This window comes from Pongo abelii, chromosome 8, assembly GCF_028885655.2.
Source record: "Pongo abelii isolate AG06213 chromosome 8, NHGRI_mPonAbe1-v2.0_pri, whole genome shotgun sequence".
In the NCBI taxonomy this organism is placed as follows: domain Eukaryota; kingdom Metazoa; phylum Chordata; class Mammalia; order Primates; family Hominidae; genus Pongo; species Pongo abelii.
The window spans coordinates 74,611,947-74,629,594 of record NC_071993.2 but is presented as its reverse complement, the minus strand read 5'-3'; the positions used below and the strand labels follow the sequence as shown (position 1 = coordinate 74,629,594).

Sequence of the window (17,648 nt, the reverse complement as noted above, 5' to 3'; positions counted from 1 at the left end):
TAGGGGCATGGTGCTGGTGTCTATGGAGCAGTGATTTTTTGGAGAACACAGATAACATTACATCTTTCAGTGTGCACTGACAATGCTACATGGCTCTTCTGCAGGGGAACCAGGGCGTGGAGGCTGAGTTGGCAAGCAGGAGGAGGTGTGCCCCTGGAATGGGCTGGGCCAGACCAGGAGCTTTCTGGGAGTTGGGACAGTTGCTGCTTTCTGCCCTCTAGCTTCTTGTTGCAGAAGTGGGAGTGGGAGCTGTGCTGCTGCTTTGTAGGTGGCTTTTGTGTAAAATAGTTAAAAGTCATGGCTAACAGCCAGGTGTGGTGGCTCACATCTGTAATCCCACCACTTCAGGAGACAGGCAGGAGGAATGATTGAGCCCAGGAGTTCAAGACCAGCCTGGACAACATAGCAAGACCCCATATCTACAAAAAACTTAAAAACTAGCTGGGTGTGGTGGTATGTACCTGTGGTCCCAGCTACATGGGAGACTGAGGCAGGAGGCTCCCCTGAGCCCGGGAGGTTGAGGCTGCAGTGAGCCATGATGGTGCCACTGCACTCCTGCCTGGGTCTCACAGAGTGAAACCCTGTCTCAAAAACAAACAAACAAAAAGAAGTCCTGGCTACCATGTATTGGGCACTTAATCTGGTCTGGCCTGCTAGTTTATAGACATTACTCCCATTGTTCCTCACAGCATCCCTGTGAAGTAGTTTTGATACTGGGCAGAGGTCAAAGTGACTTGCCTGAGGAAACACAGCTGACTTTTTTGGCTCTTAATCACCGTCGACGTGGGCTGTATCTGACTTCTTAAATACTGAGACAGAGAAGCCCTCAGCTGACCCAGTCACTGGGCTTTGTGAAATAAGAAGTTTCCTGCTTTGTATCCACAGCCTAATGACGAATCAGGGTCATGGTTGCATTGCCCACAGATACGTTTTGTTTAACTTATGCAAAGTTTATGAAAATGTGGGTCAAATTCAACAAATCTGGAAGACTCACATACAAATGTGGATTTTTAGCTTCTCTTGAAAGATTTAGAAGATCTAGCAACAGTGGGCTCCCATTACCATGTGGCAACGTTTGTCCAGAGCTGAGTAGTTCTCGTCCCCTTTGAATGCCTGTCCTCTCCAGGTTGCCATGGCCCCCACCATTCCCTATTAGCTCAAACTGAGGGTGGAAGTCAGTTGTCTTTTATCATCACATTTGCAGTTTTTCTTTTATACATATTCTTGTATGCCCCAGGAAGGCATTTGAGCTTGCATCTCCTAGATTAGATAAATATCAGCTTACACTGTCTTTTCTGACCCTTACTGGATCCCCTGAAGTGCTCTCTGAGATGGGTGGCTGAGTCCTCTTAAAGTCAGCATCCTTTCTGGAGTTCTGGCCCCATGTTGTCTTTGTATTGGTATACTGAAGGATGGGACATAAGCTGAACTTTCAGATGTGGTCCTCTCAATTGGCTACTTCTCAAAGGGTGCTACACCTCATTCTGCAGCCAGGCACAAGGCTTCAGGGTTCAGTAGGCACCTATCTCAGTCCATTTGTGTTGCTTTCATGGAATACCTGAGACTAGGTAATTTACAAAGAAAAGAGGTTTATTTGGCTCATGATTCTGGTGGCTGGAATATCCAAGATTGGGCAGCTGCATCTGGTTAAGGCCTCAGGCTGCTGCTTGTCACGGTGGAAGGTGGAAGGGAAGTGTTGTGTGCAAAGAGATCACATGATGAGAGAGGAAGCAAGACAGGGAAACTGAGGACACCACACTCTTTCTAACAACTTGTTATCTTGGGAACTAGTCCATTCCGACAAGAGTGATGATTCACTCCAGCTGGAAGGCATTAATCTATTCATAAGGGATCCATCCCCAATACCCAAACACCTCCCACTAACCCCTACCTCCCAACACTGCCACATTCGGATCAAATTTCAACATGAGTTTTGGTGGGGACAAGCAAACCATACCCAAACCATAGCCCTGATCCATCCTGGGGACGACCCCCGTCTCCACTGGTAGCCTCGGAGAGGGCTGCATCCCCAGCCATGAACAAAGTCTCCTTAGTGTGACACCTGTTGACTCTCGTGGAGAGGGAGGGCGTGGGAGTCAGCTCGAGCTTATCTTCCTTGGTGGGTGTGACCCACGGGCAGCAGCGGAAGGCAAGCCGGAATCCAGAGCGAAACCTGGGGGAGCGAGGGGCACCTTGAGCCAGGGAGTTAGGGGCACAGGAGCTGTGATGTGACTGCCCCCACCACCAGGAAACTGACTCCCTTCCAGAGGAAAGTCACTGTCTCTCTCCAAGAGCCTCCCATGGCTCAGGGGCTCTTGAGAGATGCCTTCGTGGGTGAGTTTGGTTTTTGGAAACTGCCAGAGTGTTCTGGAGCTGGGTCTAGTGAATGAAGTGGGTGACTAAGCTGATTTAGGTCATCTGTTATTACAAACAAAAAACCACCCCAGCATAATTACTAAAAAAAACAAAAAACAAACAAAAAAAAACAGCAAATGTTCTTGTTTGACTTGTTAACTGGCTTCTAAGGGAGGAGTCAAAGAAGAACCTGCTAAAACACAATGGAGGCTTTGGCAACTTGGGAAAACAAGGATGTTTTTCCCAAGGGGACTGCATTGAAAAACCCACACTCAGAGCCACCAAGTTCTGATGCATTTGCCTGAAAACAAACAGCTCTCCCCATGGCAGCACTGAACGGGAGTTCAGAGGAAGCACACACGGTGAGTGGAAGAAATCAGACGGCAGAAAGGGAACGCCGGCCGCTCAGAGAAGGGAATGATCCAGAAGTGATGTCAGGATCTTGTAGAGCCTGGGGTGTTGTTTAGACTCCCAGGGACTGTATCTCCCTTGGGTAGCAGGAGAGTGATCAACCCACAGACACAGTGGGCTGGTGGCCCCTCCCAGATGTCAGAGTCCCTGTCTCCAGGTTTTCAATCCCACAAGTCTTTAAAAGAGAAATGTGTGGTGTGAGTATAAGATGACAGGCCTTGGAGACACATGGAGTCCTGGCTTTACTGTTTGTCGTATGAATTTGGGAGCATCTTACATTCTGAAGCTCAGTTTCCCCATCTGTAGAGTGGGGGTGACACCTGCTTCTCTCCTATTATCTACTTCCCTCTCAGGAGATAGAGGGTTCTGGCCTCCTGCAAAAAATCATAGCTCCTTACTTCCTTTTGGCCTGCCCCAGGCAGGTGAAATGTCTGAGCAACAAAGATCCCAATGGCATTATGAGTGGCCTGGCTACCTGGCCAGGGAGGTGACAAAAAACATGAACAAAGAGGTCCAAGGCCAACTTTGCCCACATCATTGTCTCACTGAGGTGAGACTGTGTCCACCTCTTGCCGCCCCTTACTTGCCCCACCTTCAGGGTTTCTTGCTACTGAAAGGCCTGCCCTGCAGAACTCCTGGGGCTGGGTTCCTGCCTGACTCACCACCCCCCACCTCTCCAGGTGCCCCAGAGCAAGTGCAGGCCCCTCTCTGGGACTCATTTCCTCAGAATCACAAGGGCTAGGGAAACTGGATGATGCCAGGAGAGTGAGATTCTGGCCCCCTCCTTCCTGGCTGTCTCTGACAAGGTCACTTCCCAGCTGCCCTGAAAGTCCCTGGAGGACAGGGCATGCACTGTGAGCTTTCCAGGCAGCAGCCTGCTCCACCCCTGTGCTGGCCCCAGCCCCCATCCACTGCTTCCACTGCCGGATGGGTGCCACTCACTCGGCTCCAGGAAAGCCCTCAGTAGGAAGCTCGTGAAAATACTAGAACAGAAGTCAGTCCCTCCCTCCTGCTACTTAGCTTTTCTTTCCTTCGTCTGTCTGTCCCGCCCCCTCTCTGTGACTCTCCCCTCCCCTCCATCTCTCTGGCCGTCGCTTCTCTCTTCTCTTGCCCCAGACACAGAACCCAGAAGAGCCAGCAGGAACAGACAGTGAGAGCTACAGCCTGGGAGACGGCGAGGCTTTGGGGAGGAAGGGGGCTCAAGCTAGGCCCAGGCCAGAGGGATTATTGTGCTGGGGGCTGAGTGTGAGGACGGCTTTCTCATGTAGGCTGGGGGCACAGGGCCACAGGTTCCAGCAGGAACGAGGGTGGATGCTTGAGCTGTGTAGGGGAGCCCACCTGGGGCTGGGCAGTGGGGCCCTGAGGGCAGAGGGTGGGGCTGGAGTGGGGGCTCACCTGTGGTTGAGGCAGCAGTAGATGATGGGATTGTACATGGTGGAGCTCATGGCCAACCAGAAGAGTGCCAGGTAGACTTGCTGGATGAACTTGTGGCAGTAGATGTCCTCCTGGAAGCTGCCCAGGATGAAGTAGAGGTGGTAGGGCAGCCAGCAGATGGCAAACGTCACCACCACCAGCACCATGGTCTTCACAAACTGGTCCAGGAGAGGCTCAAGTTACTTCTTAGTGCGCAAGCCCCAGCCCCAGCCCTCCGAAGGCAGACGCAGAGGACCCCTTGCACCCACCTGGGAATTGCTCCACACTCAGACCCCGTTAGCTCTATTACTCAGGCCTCTGAGCATGTTTTGTCCAGACCTTCCTGAGCCCCCAACCTCAGAGGGCCGTGCTCACACCGGTCCCTCTGCCCACACTGCCATCCTTCCTTTAAAGTCCTCACTCCTTGAAGCCCAGCTCAATGGCCACTTCCTACAAAAGGTGTCTGGGACCCCTTCATTCACTGCAGCTCCCCCTACCTGGAGAGTGGCTGAGCTCTCTCTCCTAACCTCATCCCTAGGGGAACCCCTGTGTCAGCTATGCGTTCCCAGGCCGCCCCCTCTCTGGGATCCGTATCGGCACAGCCCTTCTCTCTGTGGGCTGTAAGGTTCCAACCAGGGACCCCTGCCTCTGCCCACGGGTCAGCTCCTGGACCTCCCGCTCCTCGGAGCCTGGCCCCTGCAGGCACACTCCCGCTCCGTTTGGCAGCCCAGCATGCCAATTACAAAAGGTCTGGGGGCTTCTGGGCACCCTGATCCTCACCTAGGATCTGGGTTGAGACCCCTAGTGTGGAGCAGATGGAGGCCAGTGCTCCATGAGGGGCACCAGATGGCGCCCATGTGCAGCTATCTCCCCGAACCACCCTGTGAAAGATGCCTACTATTGGATGAGAAGCATGGCTTTGACCTGGCTACATGATGTGGTTAACCCATTACCTCCCCTGTTGCCTGGCAGGAAGGGGGCAAGGACAAGCTTGGACTGAAGGAGGGTGAAGGGGGTCTGGGGCACAGAGGGCTACATCAGGACCTTCGGGGGACCCTGGATGGCAGGGAGTAGGGGGACACTGCCACTTCTGGAAGAAACTGGAGACAGATTTGATGAAGCTGGACAACAATCTGGTCTCCACGACCTCTGGGGTCCGCAGTTCCAGCCTTTGAGCGCTTTCCTGTGACTGTCTAGGCACCTTCTATATGTGGGGCTTCTCAATTTCAACATTCTGATTATTCAAAAAGTCTAAGATTTTAATATTTTATCATTCTAAGATTCTTGGGGGTATCTGAATTCTTGGGGCTTTAGGAGTTCCTGACTCCCCTAACATTCTGAGAAGTTTCTTTAATTTTTTTTTTGTCTTTTTTTTTCTCCCTTTTTGTGGAGAACGGGGTCTCACTATATTGCCCAGGCAGGCCTCGAACTCCTGACCTCAAGCTATCCTCCCGCCTTTGCCTCCCTGAGAACTGGGATTACAGGCGTGAGCCGCCGCGCCCGGCAAGTTTCTTTAATTTAGTATTTGGCCAAAGACCAAAGGCAAATCCGCCCGGCCGGGAGGAACGCGGTCAGGCTCTGGCCCCAGACTTCGCGCAAAGGCAGCTTCCGCAAGCTTCTCCCGGGCGCCCTCTTGTGGACCGGCCTTGAGACCGCAAGGGCGGCTCCCCAGGGCGGGGCCAGGCCCTGTCCCGCCCCCGTCAGGCCCCCGCCCCCGCGCCCACCTTCTTCTTGGCCTGCAGGTGGCGCAGGTTGGCACCGTGCGCCTGATGTCCGGGCACTGCGCGCCTCCAGAGCGTGAGGCCGATGACGCTGTAGGCGACGAACATCACCGCGAGCGGCAGGAAGTAGATGAGGGCGATCACCACGAGGTGGTACCTGCAGAGAGAGCCGGGGCCTGGGCAGCGGAGGGCCCGGGGGCGACTCCGAAGTCTGCCAGCGCCTGGTCCTGGGACCCCGCGGGCACTGTGGAGCCGCCCCTGCGGGCCCACCCTGGGCGCCTCCCAGGGACTTGGTTTGATTTAAACAAAAATAAAGGGGACACTGGGTAGCCTGTGTGCCAGGAGACGGCTTCCCCTGCAAAAGGGACGCCAGCAGTAGCCCTGCATCCTTCCATATCACGTCCTTCCACGTGATAGACACGCGTCAAAAAAACGAAAAGTGAACGAAACAAATTAAAAAATAATTTGTTTGCAATTTAAAATACCATTAAGCACAAAGGAGGCAGTAAAATTATCCCACTCTCACCACTATTAACATTAACTATTAATATCTGGCATATTTTTTCCAGAATCATATGTATGAATAGTAGTCACCCCTGATGGGAGTTTCACTTTCCCGGGTTTCAGTTACCCCTCCCAACTGCGGATCCAAAATAGGGGAGGACAGTACAACAAGATATTTTGAGAGGGAAGGCCTCATTCACAGAAGTTTAATTACAGTATATTGTTATACTTGTTCTGTTTTATTAGTAGTTACTGTTAATCTCTTACTGTGCCTAATTTATAAATTAAACTTTATCATAGGTATGTTGAGGAAAAAAACAGTATATATATATACATATAGAAAGAATTCGGTACTATCTGAAGTTTCAAGCATCCACCGGGGGTCTTGGAGTGTATCCTACAGTATAGCCATATATGTATACGTATATGTATACTTATATGTATATGTACATATATATATATATAATCTGTATCTGTCTGGATGGATAAAATGACTGGTGTTAATAAGGCTCCATCTGCACCAACATAGCTATGGAGGAATGGGACAGTGGAAAAGCGCCATATATCACATGCTGCTGTGTCATCTGCTTATGGCTTATCAGCATTTGGCTGGGAACCTTGTCTGTGCCAGCAAATGCTCTTTCATACCATCTTTGAGGAAGTGATGCAGAGTACCATTGTGTGGCTTCCTACCCTGTCCCCAGGGAGGACACTGGGTTGTGTTGAGGCTTTTCATTTCGTTTTGGAAACAGTGTAGGCCAGGCGTGGTGGCTCATGCCTGTAATCCCTAAACTTTGGGAGACCAGGATGGGAGGACTGCTTGAGCCCAGGAATTTGAGGCCAGCCTGGGCAAGATAGTGAGACCCTATCTCTATAAAAAAAAAATTAAAAAAATTAGCCAGGCATAGTGGGGCACACCTATAATTCCAGCTACTCAGGAGGCTGAGGCAAGAGGTTCACTTGAGCCCGGGAGATCAAGGCTGCAGTGAGCTATGATTGGGCCACTGCGCCCTAGCCTGGGCGATGGAGTGAGACCCTGTCGGAAAAAAAAAAGACAGTGTCCCCAGTTCTCAGATCTCTGGTTTATGAGTGAAGCTGCAGCCTCTCTCTGATGAGCTGCAGGCTGGGGACTGACTCCCAGGCAGGTCTGCAGTGGGAGCCTGTGGAGACAAAAGTGACTCCATCTTGGATGCCACTCCCCTGTGTTGACTTCCGATTCGCCCCAGTCTTGTGAATGCCTTCTGATTTCTACTTTATTTACTGCCCCTAGTGTAAGAACATGTCAACCTTGATGTTACTCCACAAATCGTAGGCTGTGATGCACATAGCATTCTTGCCTGTTCTGGAGGGCTGCCTTTGGTTGTCTCGCTGGAGCACGAATACCCTTTCCCTATGGTATCTAAGCCTTGCGTCTGGGGTGTGAGAATGCAGAGCTCCACCTGTCTTGTGGCCACCCAAGATCCCACTTCGGTCTGTAACTTCCCTCAATAAATCACCCAATACTGACAAACTGGATTTGTTCTGCCTCCTTCTTTGGGTCTCGGCTCCTTTGGCATTTGGGGGTCCCTTTCATGGAACAGAGTCCTTGGAGCATTCCAACAATGGGCCTGAGACCCCTGGTCCTGTCATTTGACTTTTTCTTTCTTACTGGGAGGACTGAGGTGTTCCCAAACCTCCTGCTTCTACCTGCCGTGTGCTAGGCTTGTTGGGCCCCTGTCTAGAGGTGCTGCCACCCCAAGGGAAGGGGACCCATGGTGAAACCACCTTTGCAAAAATAACTGAGGAAATTATGACAGTGAAAGAAATCAGACCTAACCAACTCTATCTTGCTTCTAATCCTTAAGCTGTCCTTGTTCATGCCTGGGCATAGGCCAAACTATCTTTGGGAAGGAATTCAGTTCATGATTTTACTCTGAAACAAAATTGATAACAGCCGTTTCCTGAAAAGACCCCCTTCTTGCCTGGGATCCAATCTGCCTTTCCAGGACCAACAAATTAGCTACAAGAATAGAAATTAGTTTAGGGGTCATGCAGCCTCTGGCTCCAAGAGTTTGAACCTCCCCCAAATTCCTGGGGGGTAACATCACTATTGTAAAACCTAAGATCAGTGCTTGAGATATTTTGCAGACCCTGCACTCAGTGGATCAGCTGACACCACCCAGACCGGGTAATCTGACTCAACCAGTTCTGCTATCGCACCCAGGAACAGAAGACAGCAAGAAAACCTCATTTCAACCCCCTATGATTCCATCTCCAACCCAACCAATCAGCACTCCCCATTTGCCAAGCCCCTACCTGCCAAATTATCTTTAAAGACTGATTCCTGAATGCTAAGGGAGACTGATTTGATTATGTTTTTGTTTTTGTTTTTTTTTTTTGAGATGGAGCTTTGTTCTTGTTGCCCAGGCTGGAGTGCAATGGTGGGGTCTCGGCTCACCACAACCTCCACCTCCCAGGTTCAAGTGATCCTCCTGCCTCAGTCTCCCAAATAGCTGAGATTACAGGTGCCTGCCACCACACCCTACTAATTTTTGTATTTTTAGTAGAGACAGGGTTTTACCATGTTGGCTGGGCTAGTCTTGAACTCCTGACCACTGCCTTGGCCTCCCAAAGTGCTGGGATTACAGGCGTGAGCCAACGCGCCTGGCCTGATTTGAGTAATTATAAAACTCTGGTCTCCTGCACAGCCGGCTCTGCATGAATTACTTTTTCTCCACTGCAATTCCCCTGTCTTGATAAATCAGTTCTGTCTAGGCAGCAGGCAAGATGAACCCATTGGGTGATTATAATGGCTCCGGTAAATCTCTCTCCTAAAGTTTTTTGTTTAGAATTCTGCTTGGGTTCTTTTGGCAAGCATGCCAATTACAAGAGGTTCAGGTGCTCCTAGACTCTCTGATCCTCAAGTAGGCTTTGGGTTGAGAACCCCAGTGTGGAGCAGATAAGAGGGGAGGAGGGGCAACGAGGGCCAGGGCCCATCACCTTACAGAGTGAGGATCTACAGGGCCACCTATCTCAGTGTCCAGATAGGAAACTGAGGCCCAGAGAGGCACAGGAAGTCTGTGTCATACACAGACTTAATCATGACCAGATTTAATCATGACCAAATTTCCCCTTTTCTGAGGGTCAGCACTGTGGGAGTCAGAACAGGGCTCTTGTCCAGCCTCTTGTTTAAAGCATGATTTTAGGCAAGTCAGGGCTTTCCCTCAGCCTCAGTTTCCCCATCTGTAAAAGGAGGAGGCCATCTCTAAGTCCTTCCTTAGCAGGAGCCACACTCCTCTGTTGCTTGCTCCTCGGATGTTATGCAGGACAGAAATTCACCCTGGGCTAGGTCTCCATTGCAGAAGACAGAGGGGAAGAGTTCCAGGGGCCGCCTTTTTTTGTTTGTTTTGTTTTGAGATGGAATTTCGCTCTTGTCGCCCAGGCTGGAGTGCAATGGTGTGATCTTGGCTCACTGCAACCTCCACCTCCCAGGTTCAAGCGATTCTCCTGCCTCAGCCTCCCAAGTAGCTGGGATTACAGGCACCCACCATCACACCCAGCTAATTTTTATATTTTTAATAGAGACAGGGTTTCATCACGTTGGCCAGGCTGGTCTTGAACTCCTGACCTCAGGTGATCTGCCCGCCTTGGCCTCCCAAAGGGAGTCTTTTTGTATTTTGATTTTGGGGGTGTGTGCACATGTTCCTGAAGAGGGCATCTTTAATTTCATCAGATTCCTAATTACACACAGTTACATGAGCCTGTGTGGATGGAGCCCTCATCCTAAATTAGGCTCTCCCCCAAGAAAAACAATAACATATTCTCACACTTAAAACCAGACTTTCCCCAAATCCTTTCGGAATTTTAAGTAACACCAAAGTATGGCTTTCCTAGCCCACCCCTGCCCGCCTGTTTTTCCCAGTCGCCTGAATCTGGGTTGGAACTCGCTGTTCCCGGAGAGCTGGCGCGCACAGTTGTCCTGTATTAAGGTGGAGAAATACCGCCCCCAAGTGGCCGGTCTCAATATGTTCTGCTCTCCACCCTTTGCTGAGCCAGAAAGCGGGGCATTCCCCATATATGGATACCGCCCTCCGTGAGAGGGTGGGGTGCAGGGAGGGGCAGAGACTCTGGGCAGGGCCTCTCCTCGAGACTCGCCAGTCCACAGGAACGGCTTCTCAGAAGAACGGCGCCTTCCCTATCCCTGAAGCCCACAAGAGCAGCCTTCTCCTGGCCGGTGCTCAGGACAGATGGAGACCAGGCAGGGAGGGTGTTGGAGGAGAGGTGTGTTGCCATGGCTACTTGGCAGCCCTCACCTCGGACCATGCACACCCTCATGCTTGGGGCAGCTGGGACTTTGTGGGAAGGATCTGCCACCCCCAGGTGTGTTTTCATGTGTCCCCTATTTAAGCTACCACATACTGGGTACCAGTTCTGTGCCAGGCATGGTGCTAAGGGCTTCAGGTACACTATCTCATTAATGCTCACAAAGCAAGGTACTATTATGAATCCTTATTTTAGAGAGAGAAAGCTAGAGGTTCAGCGGTTACGTGAGTGTGAGGCATCCTCCGGCCAGGTGGGAGCAGGCCACGACTTGGGCCTGACTGAGCCCAGAACCCCAGTCAGTTCTCTAGCCTCTACCGAGCAACGGCTCAGTGCCTGGGGACCACAAAGACACATTGTGAGATCCTCGGAAACTGAGGCCGGAATGGAGAAAGGACTCACCCAGGGTCACACAGCAGCTGGGCCATGCCTGAGTTCCTCTAACCCTGCCCTCCCTGCCTCCAGCCCGTGATGCCCACCTCGGCAGCCTGAAAATGTCCCAGGCTCCATCATGGACCCTTTCTGCCTCAGTCTTCTGCCGCTTTGTGGCCTGAGCATATAGTCTCCCCCAAACACACGCCTACACACGTCCCTAACACATGCCTGTGTGCAAACACATCTACAGACATGCCCACACACTTGCACGTGCACACACAGGCAGAAATGGGTGCCTCATGTTCATGTGACATGTACAGTCACATACACGTGTGCATGCATGCATATCCTTATCTAAGGATGCACGGGTGCATATTTGAGTAGCAGAGTGGTGAGGAGATTGGGCCCTGGGCAGGATTGCTTGGATTTGAATCCCTAGCTGGATTCAAATGACTAGCTGGATTTGAATTACTAGCTGTGTGGTTTTGGGCATGTTACTTAGTTTTTCAGTGCCTCAGTTTCTTCATCTAAAAATTGGTAAGAATAATAATATAGTATATACCCCACATTGTTAGGAGAATTAAATGGGTCAATATATGTAAAGTGCTAAGAACAGATCGGCTACATCGTGTGTGTTGCTTACTAAGCATATAGGTATATTCACATAATCCCGTGTACACTCACTCATGTGTACACCCATGCACACACACCACACATGCATGGTTATGGATGCATGCACGCACGTGTACACACACACACGTGCACACGCACACACACACACTGTTGCCCTCCACAATCCCCCAGAGGCCTTACAGGAGGAGTGTCTTGCCCCCGCTGTCTTCGGGCCAGGCCACCACGCACTTGGTAGCACCCTGGTCCATGGTGACGGTGGAGTAGAAGCACTGGGGGGAGGCCAGGGCGAGAGCCACCAGCCAGATGCCAGCAATAACCGCCTTGGTGCCGGGGGCTGAAAGCCGAGGCTGGAAGGGGTGGACGATGGCCATGTACCTGTGAGCAGAGGGCAGCTTGAGCGGCAGGGGCCCTCCTGTTAGCCCAGCTCCCTTTCCCCTGTCTTCTTCTCTCCCAACCCAGGCCCAAGCCCTCTAGCCCTTCCCTGCACTGCTGCCATCTGCCAATATCATAGTATCAGCCGACCTGCAGAGAGCCCGCTGGGCTGGTGACTCTCCCACAGCCACACAGCACACTGATGCCTTGGAACCCCAGCCCAGGCACCTCAGCCCACCATTTCCCTCTGGGCATGGACAAGCCCATGGACGGCCACAAGAAAGCCACACTGGAAGCCCATCTCAGGGCAAGACCAAGCATCCAACATTAGCCTGAAGCTCAGCCCTGAGCAGCGTTGGGAAAATAATTGGCCCTATTAGGTTATAATTGCAAGCAACCTTAACATTTTCCCCTCGTGTAATCTATCTGGAATAATAAAAAAACAGTATAAGACATATCTTTGGAGTGAAAGAAAGACAACAAAACAAAGATCAACTCCAGGAAAGAACACTTCAGAAGGTCCCTAAAACATTGCCCACTTCCCCTACAGACTTGAACAACCCGTCTAGTGCATCTAGTGCAAAGTACTTCTTTGTGTCTAACCCGCAGTCTACTTTCTTCGGCTCCACAGTCCCCCCGCCTTCCAGATTCATAGTTTTGAACCATGACCAGATTTGGGAGGCCATTCCTGTGGTTCTACCCAAACTTGCTGTGTGACCACAGGCATGTCACCACCCTTGTCTGAGCCCCAGCTCAGTGAGGAGGCTCCCCCCAGCTTCCCCAAGGACCCTCTTGCCTGTCAGCAGCAATGGCGGTCATGGAGTAGATGCTGACAAACATGGCTGTGATGGGGAAGAGGTTCTGGAAGTAGCAGAAGGCACGGCCAAAGTACCAGATGTTGTGGCTGGCATAGACAAAGTTGAAGGCGGCGTTGAAGGCAGCCATGCAGAGGTCGGCCAGCGCCAGATTGACGATGAAGTAGTTGGTGACTGTGCGCATCCTCCGATGGGCCAGGATGATCCAGATGACAGTGGCATTGCCCGTCACGGCCACCAGCACCAGGGCCAGGTAGGCTGTGGCCCACAGTGCCAGCTGCCAGCCGGGCATGGAGAAGGCTGTGGTGCCCGTGGTGTTGCTCTCAGGGCCAGATGAGATATTGGCTTCAGTCACAATGTCACATGTCCCCATGGCTGCTTCTGGGTCTGGAACAAAGGGCCTGGCTCCTCGGCTCCTCGGCTCCTCCCGGATTTGCTATGGAAGAGAACTCCCCTTGAGAGCATGGGAATATGGGGGCAGGGAGAGGAGCAGATGCCAAGCGTGGTGGCACATCAGGAGAGCCTGAGGCCACTCCTAGGTCTCAGGCAAAGATGAGCTGGGCTGAGCACAAAGCCCAGTCCAGAACCATTGTCATTTCAGATTCCATCCTTCCGGCCACACTTCTCGAATGTCACGTGGAAGCACAGAATTCAAATCACAGCGTCAGAGCAGAAAACATCCTTATAAATCAACCCCTTCACTGAAGAGATGGAAGACAGAGATTCCAAGAGGGGACGGGACCAGCCCAGGTCACTCAGGAAGTTGGTGACAAGTTAGGACTCGAACCCAGGTTTCTCGTCACGTAATTCAGGAAACCTTCCAGATCAGAAGAATGCACAGCGGGAGTCTCTGGAGTCCACAGGTCAATGGCGCAGCAGCCTCTCTCCAGGCTTTGGGGTGCAAGCTGGGCTGGATGCTGGGTGCTCAGGACTCTGCCAGCTGCCAGCCCTCGCTGCAGCTTCCCTGCTGTTCTCTGGGGCAGGGCCGGCGGGGGCCTTGGCAGAGGTGCTGCCTGCTCACGAGGTGGGGCTTTGGCTCCCGCCCCTGGTCCCACCCCCTGCTTGGCCTTGTCTCTTGAAAGATTTAGGACTGGCTGCAGGGGCAGGGAGAGACTTGGGGGAGATGGGGCTGGTACAGAGGGCCCAGCTCTCGGCGGGTGTTGACTTTCAGCCCAGGACAGGAGCTACGTCTGAAGAGTGATTCTCAATACAGAAGGAGTTCTAGCCTGGTTTGGTGACTCCAGGCAAGTCTCTTAACCTTTCTGAGCTCTGTCTACCCCATCTGAGAAATACAGAAAAATGGTGTGCATCTCACAGTACATTTGTGAATTTTAAACGGAGATAATGTGCACAAAGTCTGTTTAGCACAGGGGTTGGTACATAAAAACTATGATTGGAGTTTCTGGCCCGAAGGGAGGACCCCACAGCTCTGGGCACCCTAGGAGGAGAAACCAGAACCCGGAGCGTTTCCAGGGAGTTCCCAAGTGATACTGATGCTGCTGGAGCCAGCACTTCACTTTGAGAACCCCTGTCTTAGGACAAAGTCAGGGCTCTTCCAGGAACCACAGCAAAGCTGGAGTTTTAACCCCTGAGAAGCTGCTCTAGGTTTGCCCCAAGATACCTGCTCCTGGTCATTGACTGTGTGCACGTGTGTGAAGCTGTGAAGATGTTTCTGAGCAACTGTATGTGCGGCTGACGTGTTAAGCTCACACACATGCATGAACCTGTGCACACCTGTGGTGTGTGGACCATGAAAGCAGGGCAGGCTTAGCGGGAGTCGGGGGGCATGCTGTTCGTTAAAGCAGAGGAGGCCTCTCATTCACCAGCAACCCGCGGCACAGCAGCCTCTGTGCTCCCAAGGCTCTGCCTTGCACAGCCTGGGTTTCTCGTGGCTGGGCCTCGGCCCCCACACTCCCAGTCCATTTTCTGCTTCTCCCCGTGTGTCACTTCCCTGACACCCAGCCCTTGTCTCCCGGGGTTAGCTGAGAAAGACCTTTAAAGGTCTCTAGTGCTGAAAAGATTATGCCACCCATGGAACCCAATATAAAAACAACGCTAAACCATAAGTCATGAAACTTAAACATGCTGAAATTGAAAGAGCTTCTTTATGGATTTTTCTGATTATGAACTTCTGGGTAAGTTTATCAACAATCAACACTGAAATTGTATCTATTGTTTGGTCTCCCTGCTGTGCAGTTGTGAGGAGCATGTGCTCGGTCGAATGGGAACCCCATCCTTGCCCTTGGGGAGGGGGTGCTTCCTGGGCCCCTACTCCTCCCGTGGGTGTGTGCCTGTGTGCCTGTTTCCTCTCTGGAGCGGCCTGTTTGGACTTTGGACCCTAGCAGAAGGGTCTCTGCCTTTGATCTCTGTTGGTGGCGGCAACTGTAGCAGTACTTTAGGGTTTGCTTCTGTCTCATCTGGCCAGAGTCCTAAAGAGCAGAATGTGTAGAAATAAGAATGGAAGCCCAAGACAGCCTGCTCTTTTTGCTGTCCTCCTGCTCCCAGGCAGTGGGAATTTGTTGAGCTTCAGGTGCAAACTCAGTGCAGGGCTGGGATGCCTGAGCGCCTGTCACCAGTCACAGAAGCCCAGCACAGTTCAAGTTCCTTCCTCCCCACAACATCCCGCCACCTCCACTGTTTATGTAAAGGGGATTATGTTTTGGAGCTTGTACATCTGAGTTTTTATTTCCCCCTTAAATTATCTGCTCTTGCAGCTTTCCAACTATGTGCTATGGTTTGAAGCCTCGTGAAAGGGGAAGATGCAGGCCACCCAGGATGAAGGGGTTCCTGATCAGCTTTGCTGCTTGGCACTGGCCTTCTGAGTCCATAGCTAGACAGCGATCCCGAAGGCCTGTGCTTATTTTATTTGTTTTAGATGGAGTCTCACACTGTCGCCCAGGCTGGAGTGCAATGGCACGATCTTGGCTCACTGCAACCTCTGCCTCCTGGGTTCAAGCGATTCTCCTGCCTCAGCCTCCTAAGTAGCTGGGATTACAGGTGTATGCCACCACACCTGGCTAATTTTTGTATTTTTTTTAGTAGACACAGGGTTTCACCATGTTGGTCAGGCTGGTCTCGAACTCGTGACCTCAGGTGATCCACCTGCCTCGGCCTCCCAAAGTGCTGGGATTACAGGCGTGAGCCACTGTGCCTGGAAGGCCAGTCCTTTTAAAGGAGAAAAAAAAAATGCCAGGCACGGTGGCTCACGCCTGTAATCCCACACCTGAGCTGATGGTGCCAGTTGTGTGCATCCAGGAAGCAGACGCTGCTGTGTAAGAAACACACCAGCTGTTTCTCAGGGAGCTACCACTGGGGTCAACATTCGAGGCAGCAGACAAGGCAGGAAGCAAGTGTGGCTGAAGCACGGCATCGTGCTGTGGACCAGGCCTACAACAGCCTTGGTAGTCCCATGGGTAATTGGAACTGGGATAGCTTCAGAGTTGCCCCGTGTGGGGCAAAGTTAACCAGGCCTTTATATTTCCATATTGGTCACTGGACTTGGGCCACCCCAAGAAAGCATGTGATTGTTGTCAAGACAGTTGAGGCGAGGCCTGCAGTCGGGGACGCTAAACATGGTCCTGGGACTGCATGCCTGCCTGGCAGCTTGAAGGGGGCCTGGGAAGTGCAGGGCAACGTCCACCACAGCTAGACAGCAGCCATTCCTTCAGACGGGCGTGCGCTGGCAACTGTGCCTTGCTGGTTGGTGTAATTGTGACCTCTGGGCTAGAGGCTTAAAGACCAGAGTTGGGAGAGGAATGATCTTCCAGGGAGTTTGAGGAAGAAAAGGTGGGAGAGCTGTGGTGTGTGAGAGAAGTGGGTAGGAGAGGAAAGGGGGCTCCAGGAAGCATTGTGGATGAGGCATTGCTATCAGCGCCTGGGGGATGCTCTTGAGAGTGGCCTATCTCTGTCCGGGAGGCTGCTCTGGGCCCTGGCTTCAGAGGTCATAGGCAGCATCGTGGGACACTAGTGCTGAGGGTCACCCTGTCACCAGGGCAATGCTGGGGGGTGCCAGGAGGTGGCCAAAATGAGAGGAGGATGTGTGGTTGACAAAGGGTCAGCCCCTTTGCCGAAAGGCTCCAGTCCTGTGCCCAGTGGTGGGTCTGACCCTCAGCAGCTGCTTTGATGATCATCCCAGAGATAGGAGGAAGGGTCACATCTGTATTTGCAGGAGCTCCTGGTGGGGCCAAATGAGGACAAGAAGAAGAACACTTTTCATTCTGCTAGATGAATCTGGTTCCATGGACTGTCCTTCATTCTGAGACCATGCCCTTCCTGCTGTTTGAGTTCTTTCATGAAATAATGGTGATGGCAGATGGTAGTTGTTGACCTGGTTTTGCTTTTTCTTTAAAATTCCTTACTTGGTGGAATAAAAAGTCAGTGACCTGTATGGTTCCCTCAATAGGGTTTTTTTTGTTGTTGTTGTTTTTGTTTTGTTTGTTTGTTTTTGAGACAGAGTCTCACAGTGTTGCCCAGGCTGGAGTGCAGTGGCGCAATCTTGGCTCACTGTAACCTCCACCTCCCAGGTTCAAGCGATTCTCCTGCCTCAGGCTCCCGAGTAGCTGGGATTACAGGCGCCCGCCACCATGTCCAGCTAATTTTTATATTTTCAGTAGAGACGAGGTTTCACCATGTTGGCCAGGCTGGTCTTGAACTCCTGACTTCAGGTGATCTGCCTGCCTCAGTCTCCCAAAGTGCTGGGATTACAGGCGGGAGCCACCATGCCCAGTCCCCTCAATAGGTTTTTAATATT

The 17,648-nt window shown here is 51.9% G+C and overlaps 1 protein-coding gene across 1 annotated transcript; it reads right to left on the bottom strand.

The window, feature by feature from the left end:
• Window positions 1–1,572: 1,572 nt before the first annotated feature.
• Window positions 1,573–14,205, bottom strand: TACR2 (tachykinin receptor 2). Its single transcript, XM_002820876.5, has 5 exons — window positions 12,880–14,205; window positions 11,892–12,086; window positions 5,904–6,057; window positions 4,162–4,358; window positions 1,573–2,173 (listed from the first exon to the last, which is right to left on the bottom strand). The coding sequence occupies exons 1-5, from the start codon at window positions 13,269–13,271 to the stop codon at window positions 1,915–1,917; spliced, it is 1,197 nt and encodes a 398-aa protein (XP_002820922.1). The 5' UTR covers window positions 13,272–14,205; the 3' UTR covers window positions 1,573–1,914.
• Window positions 14,206–17,648: the final 3,443 nt, after the last annotated feature.

Excerpts from the sequence above, each read along its gene's own strand:
- TACR2 (XM_002820876.5), bottom strand. The coding sequence starts at position 13,271 with ATGGGGACATGTGACATTGTGACTGAAGCCAATATCTCATCTGGCCCT. Across the intron at positions 4,359-5,903 it reads ACCTGCAGGCCAAGAAGAAG|TTTGTGAAGACCATGGTGCT; the intron begins GTGGGCGCGGGG and ends CTCCTGGACCAG. Across the intron at positions 2,174-4,161 it reads TACTGCTGCCTCAACCACAG|GTTTCGCTCTGGATTCCGGC; the intron begins GTGAGCCCCCAC and ends TCGCTCCCCCAG.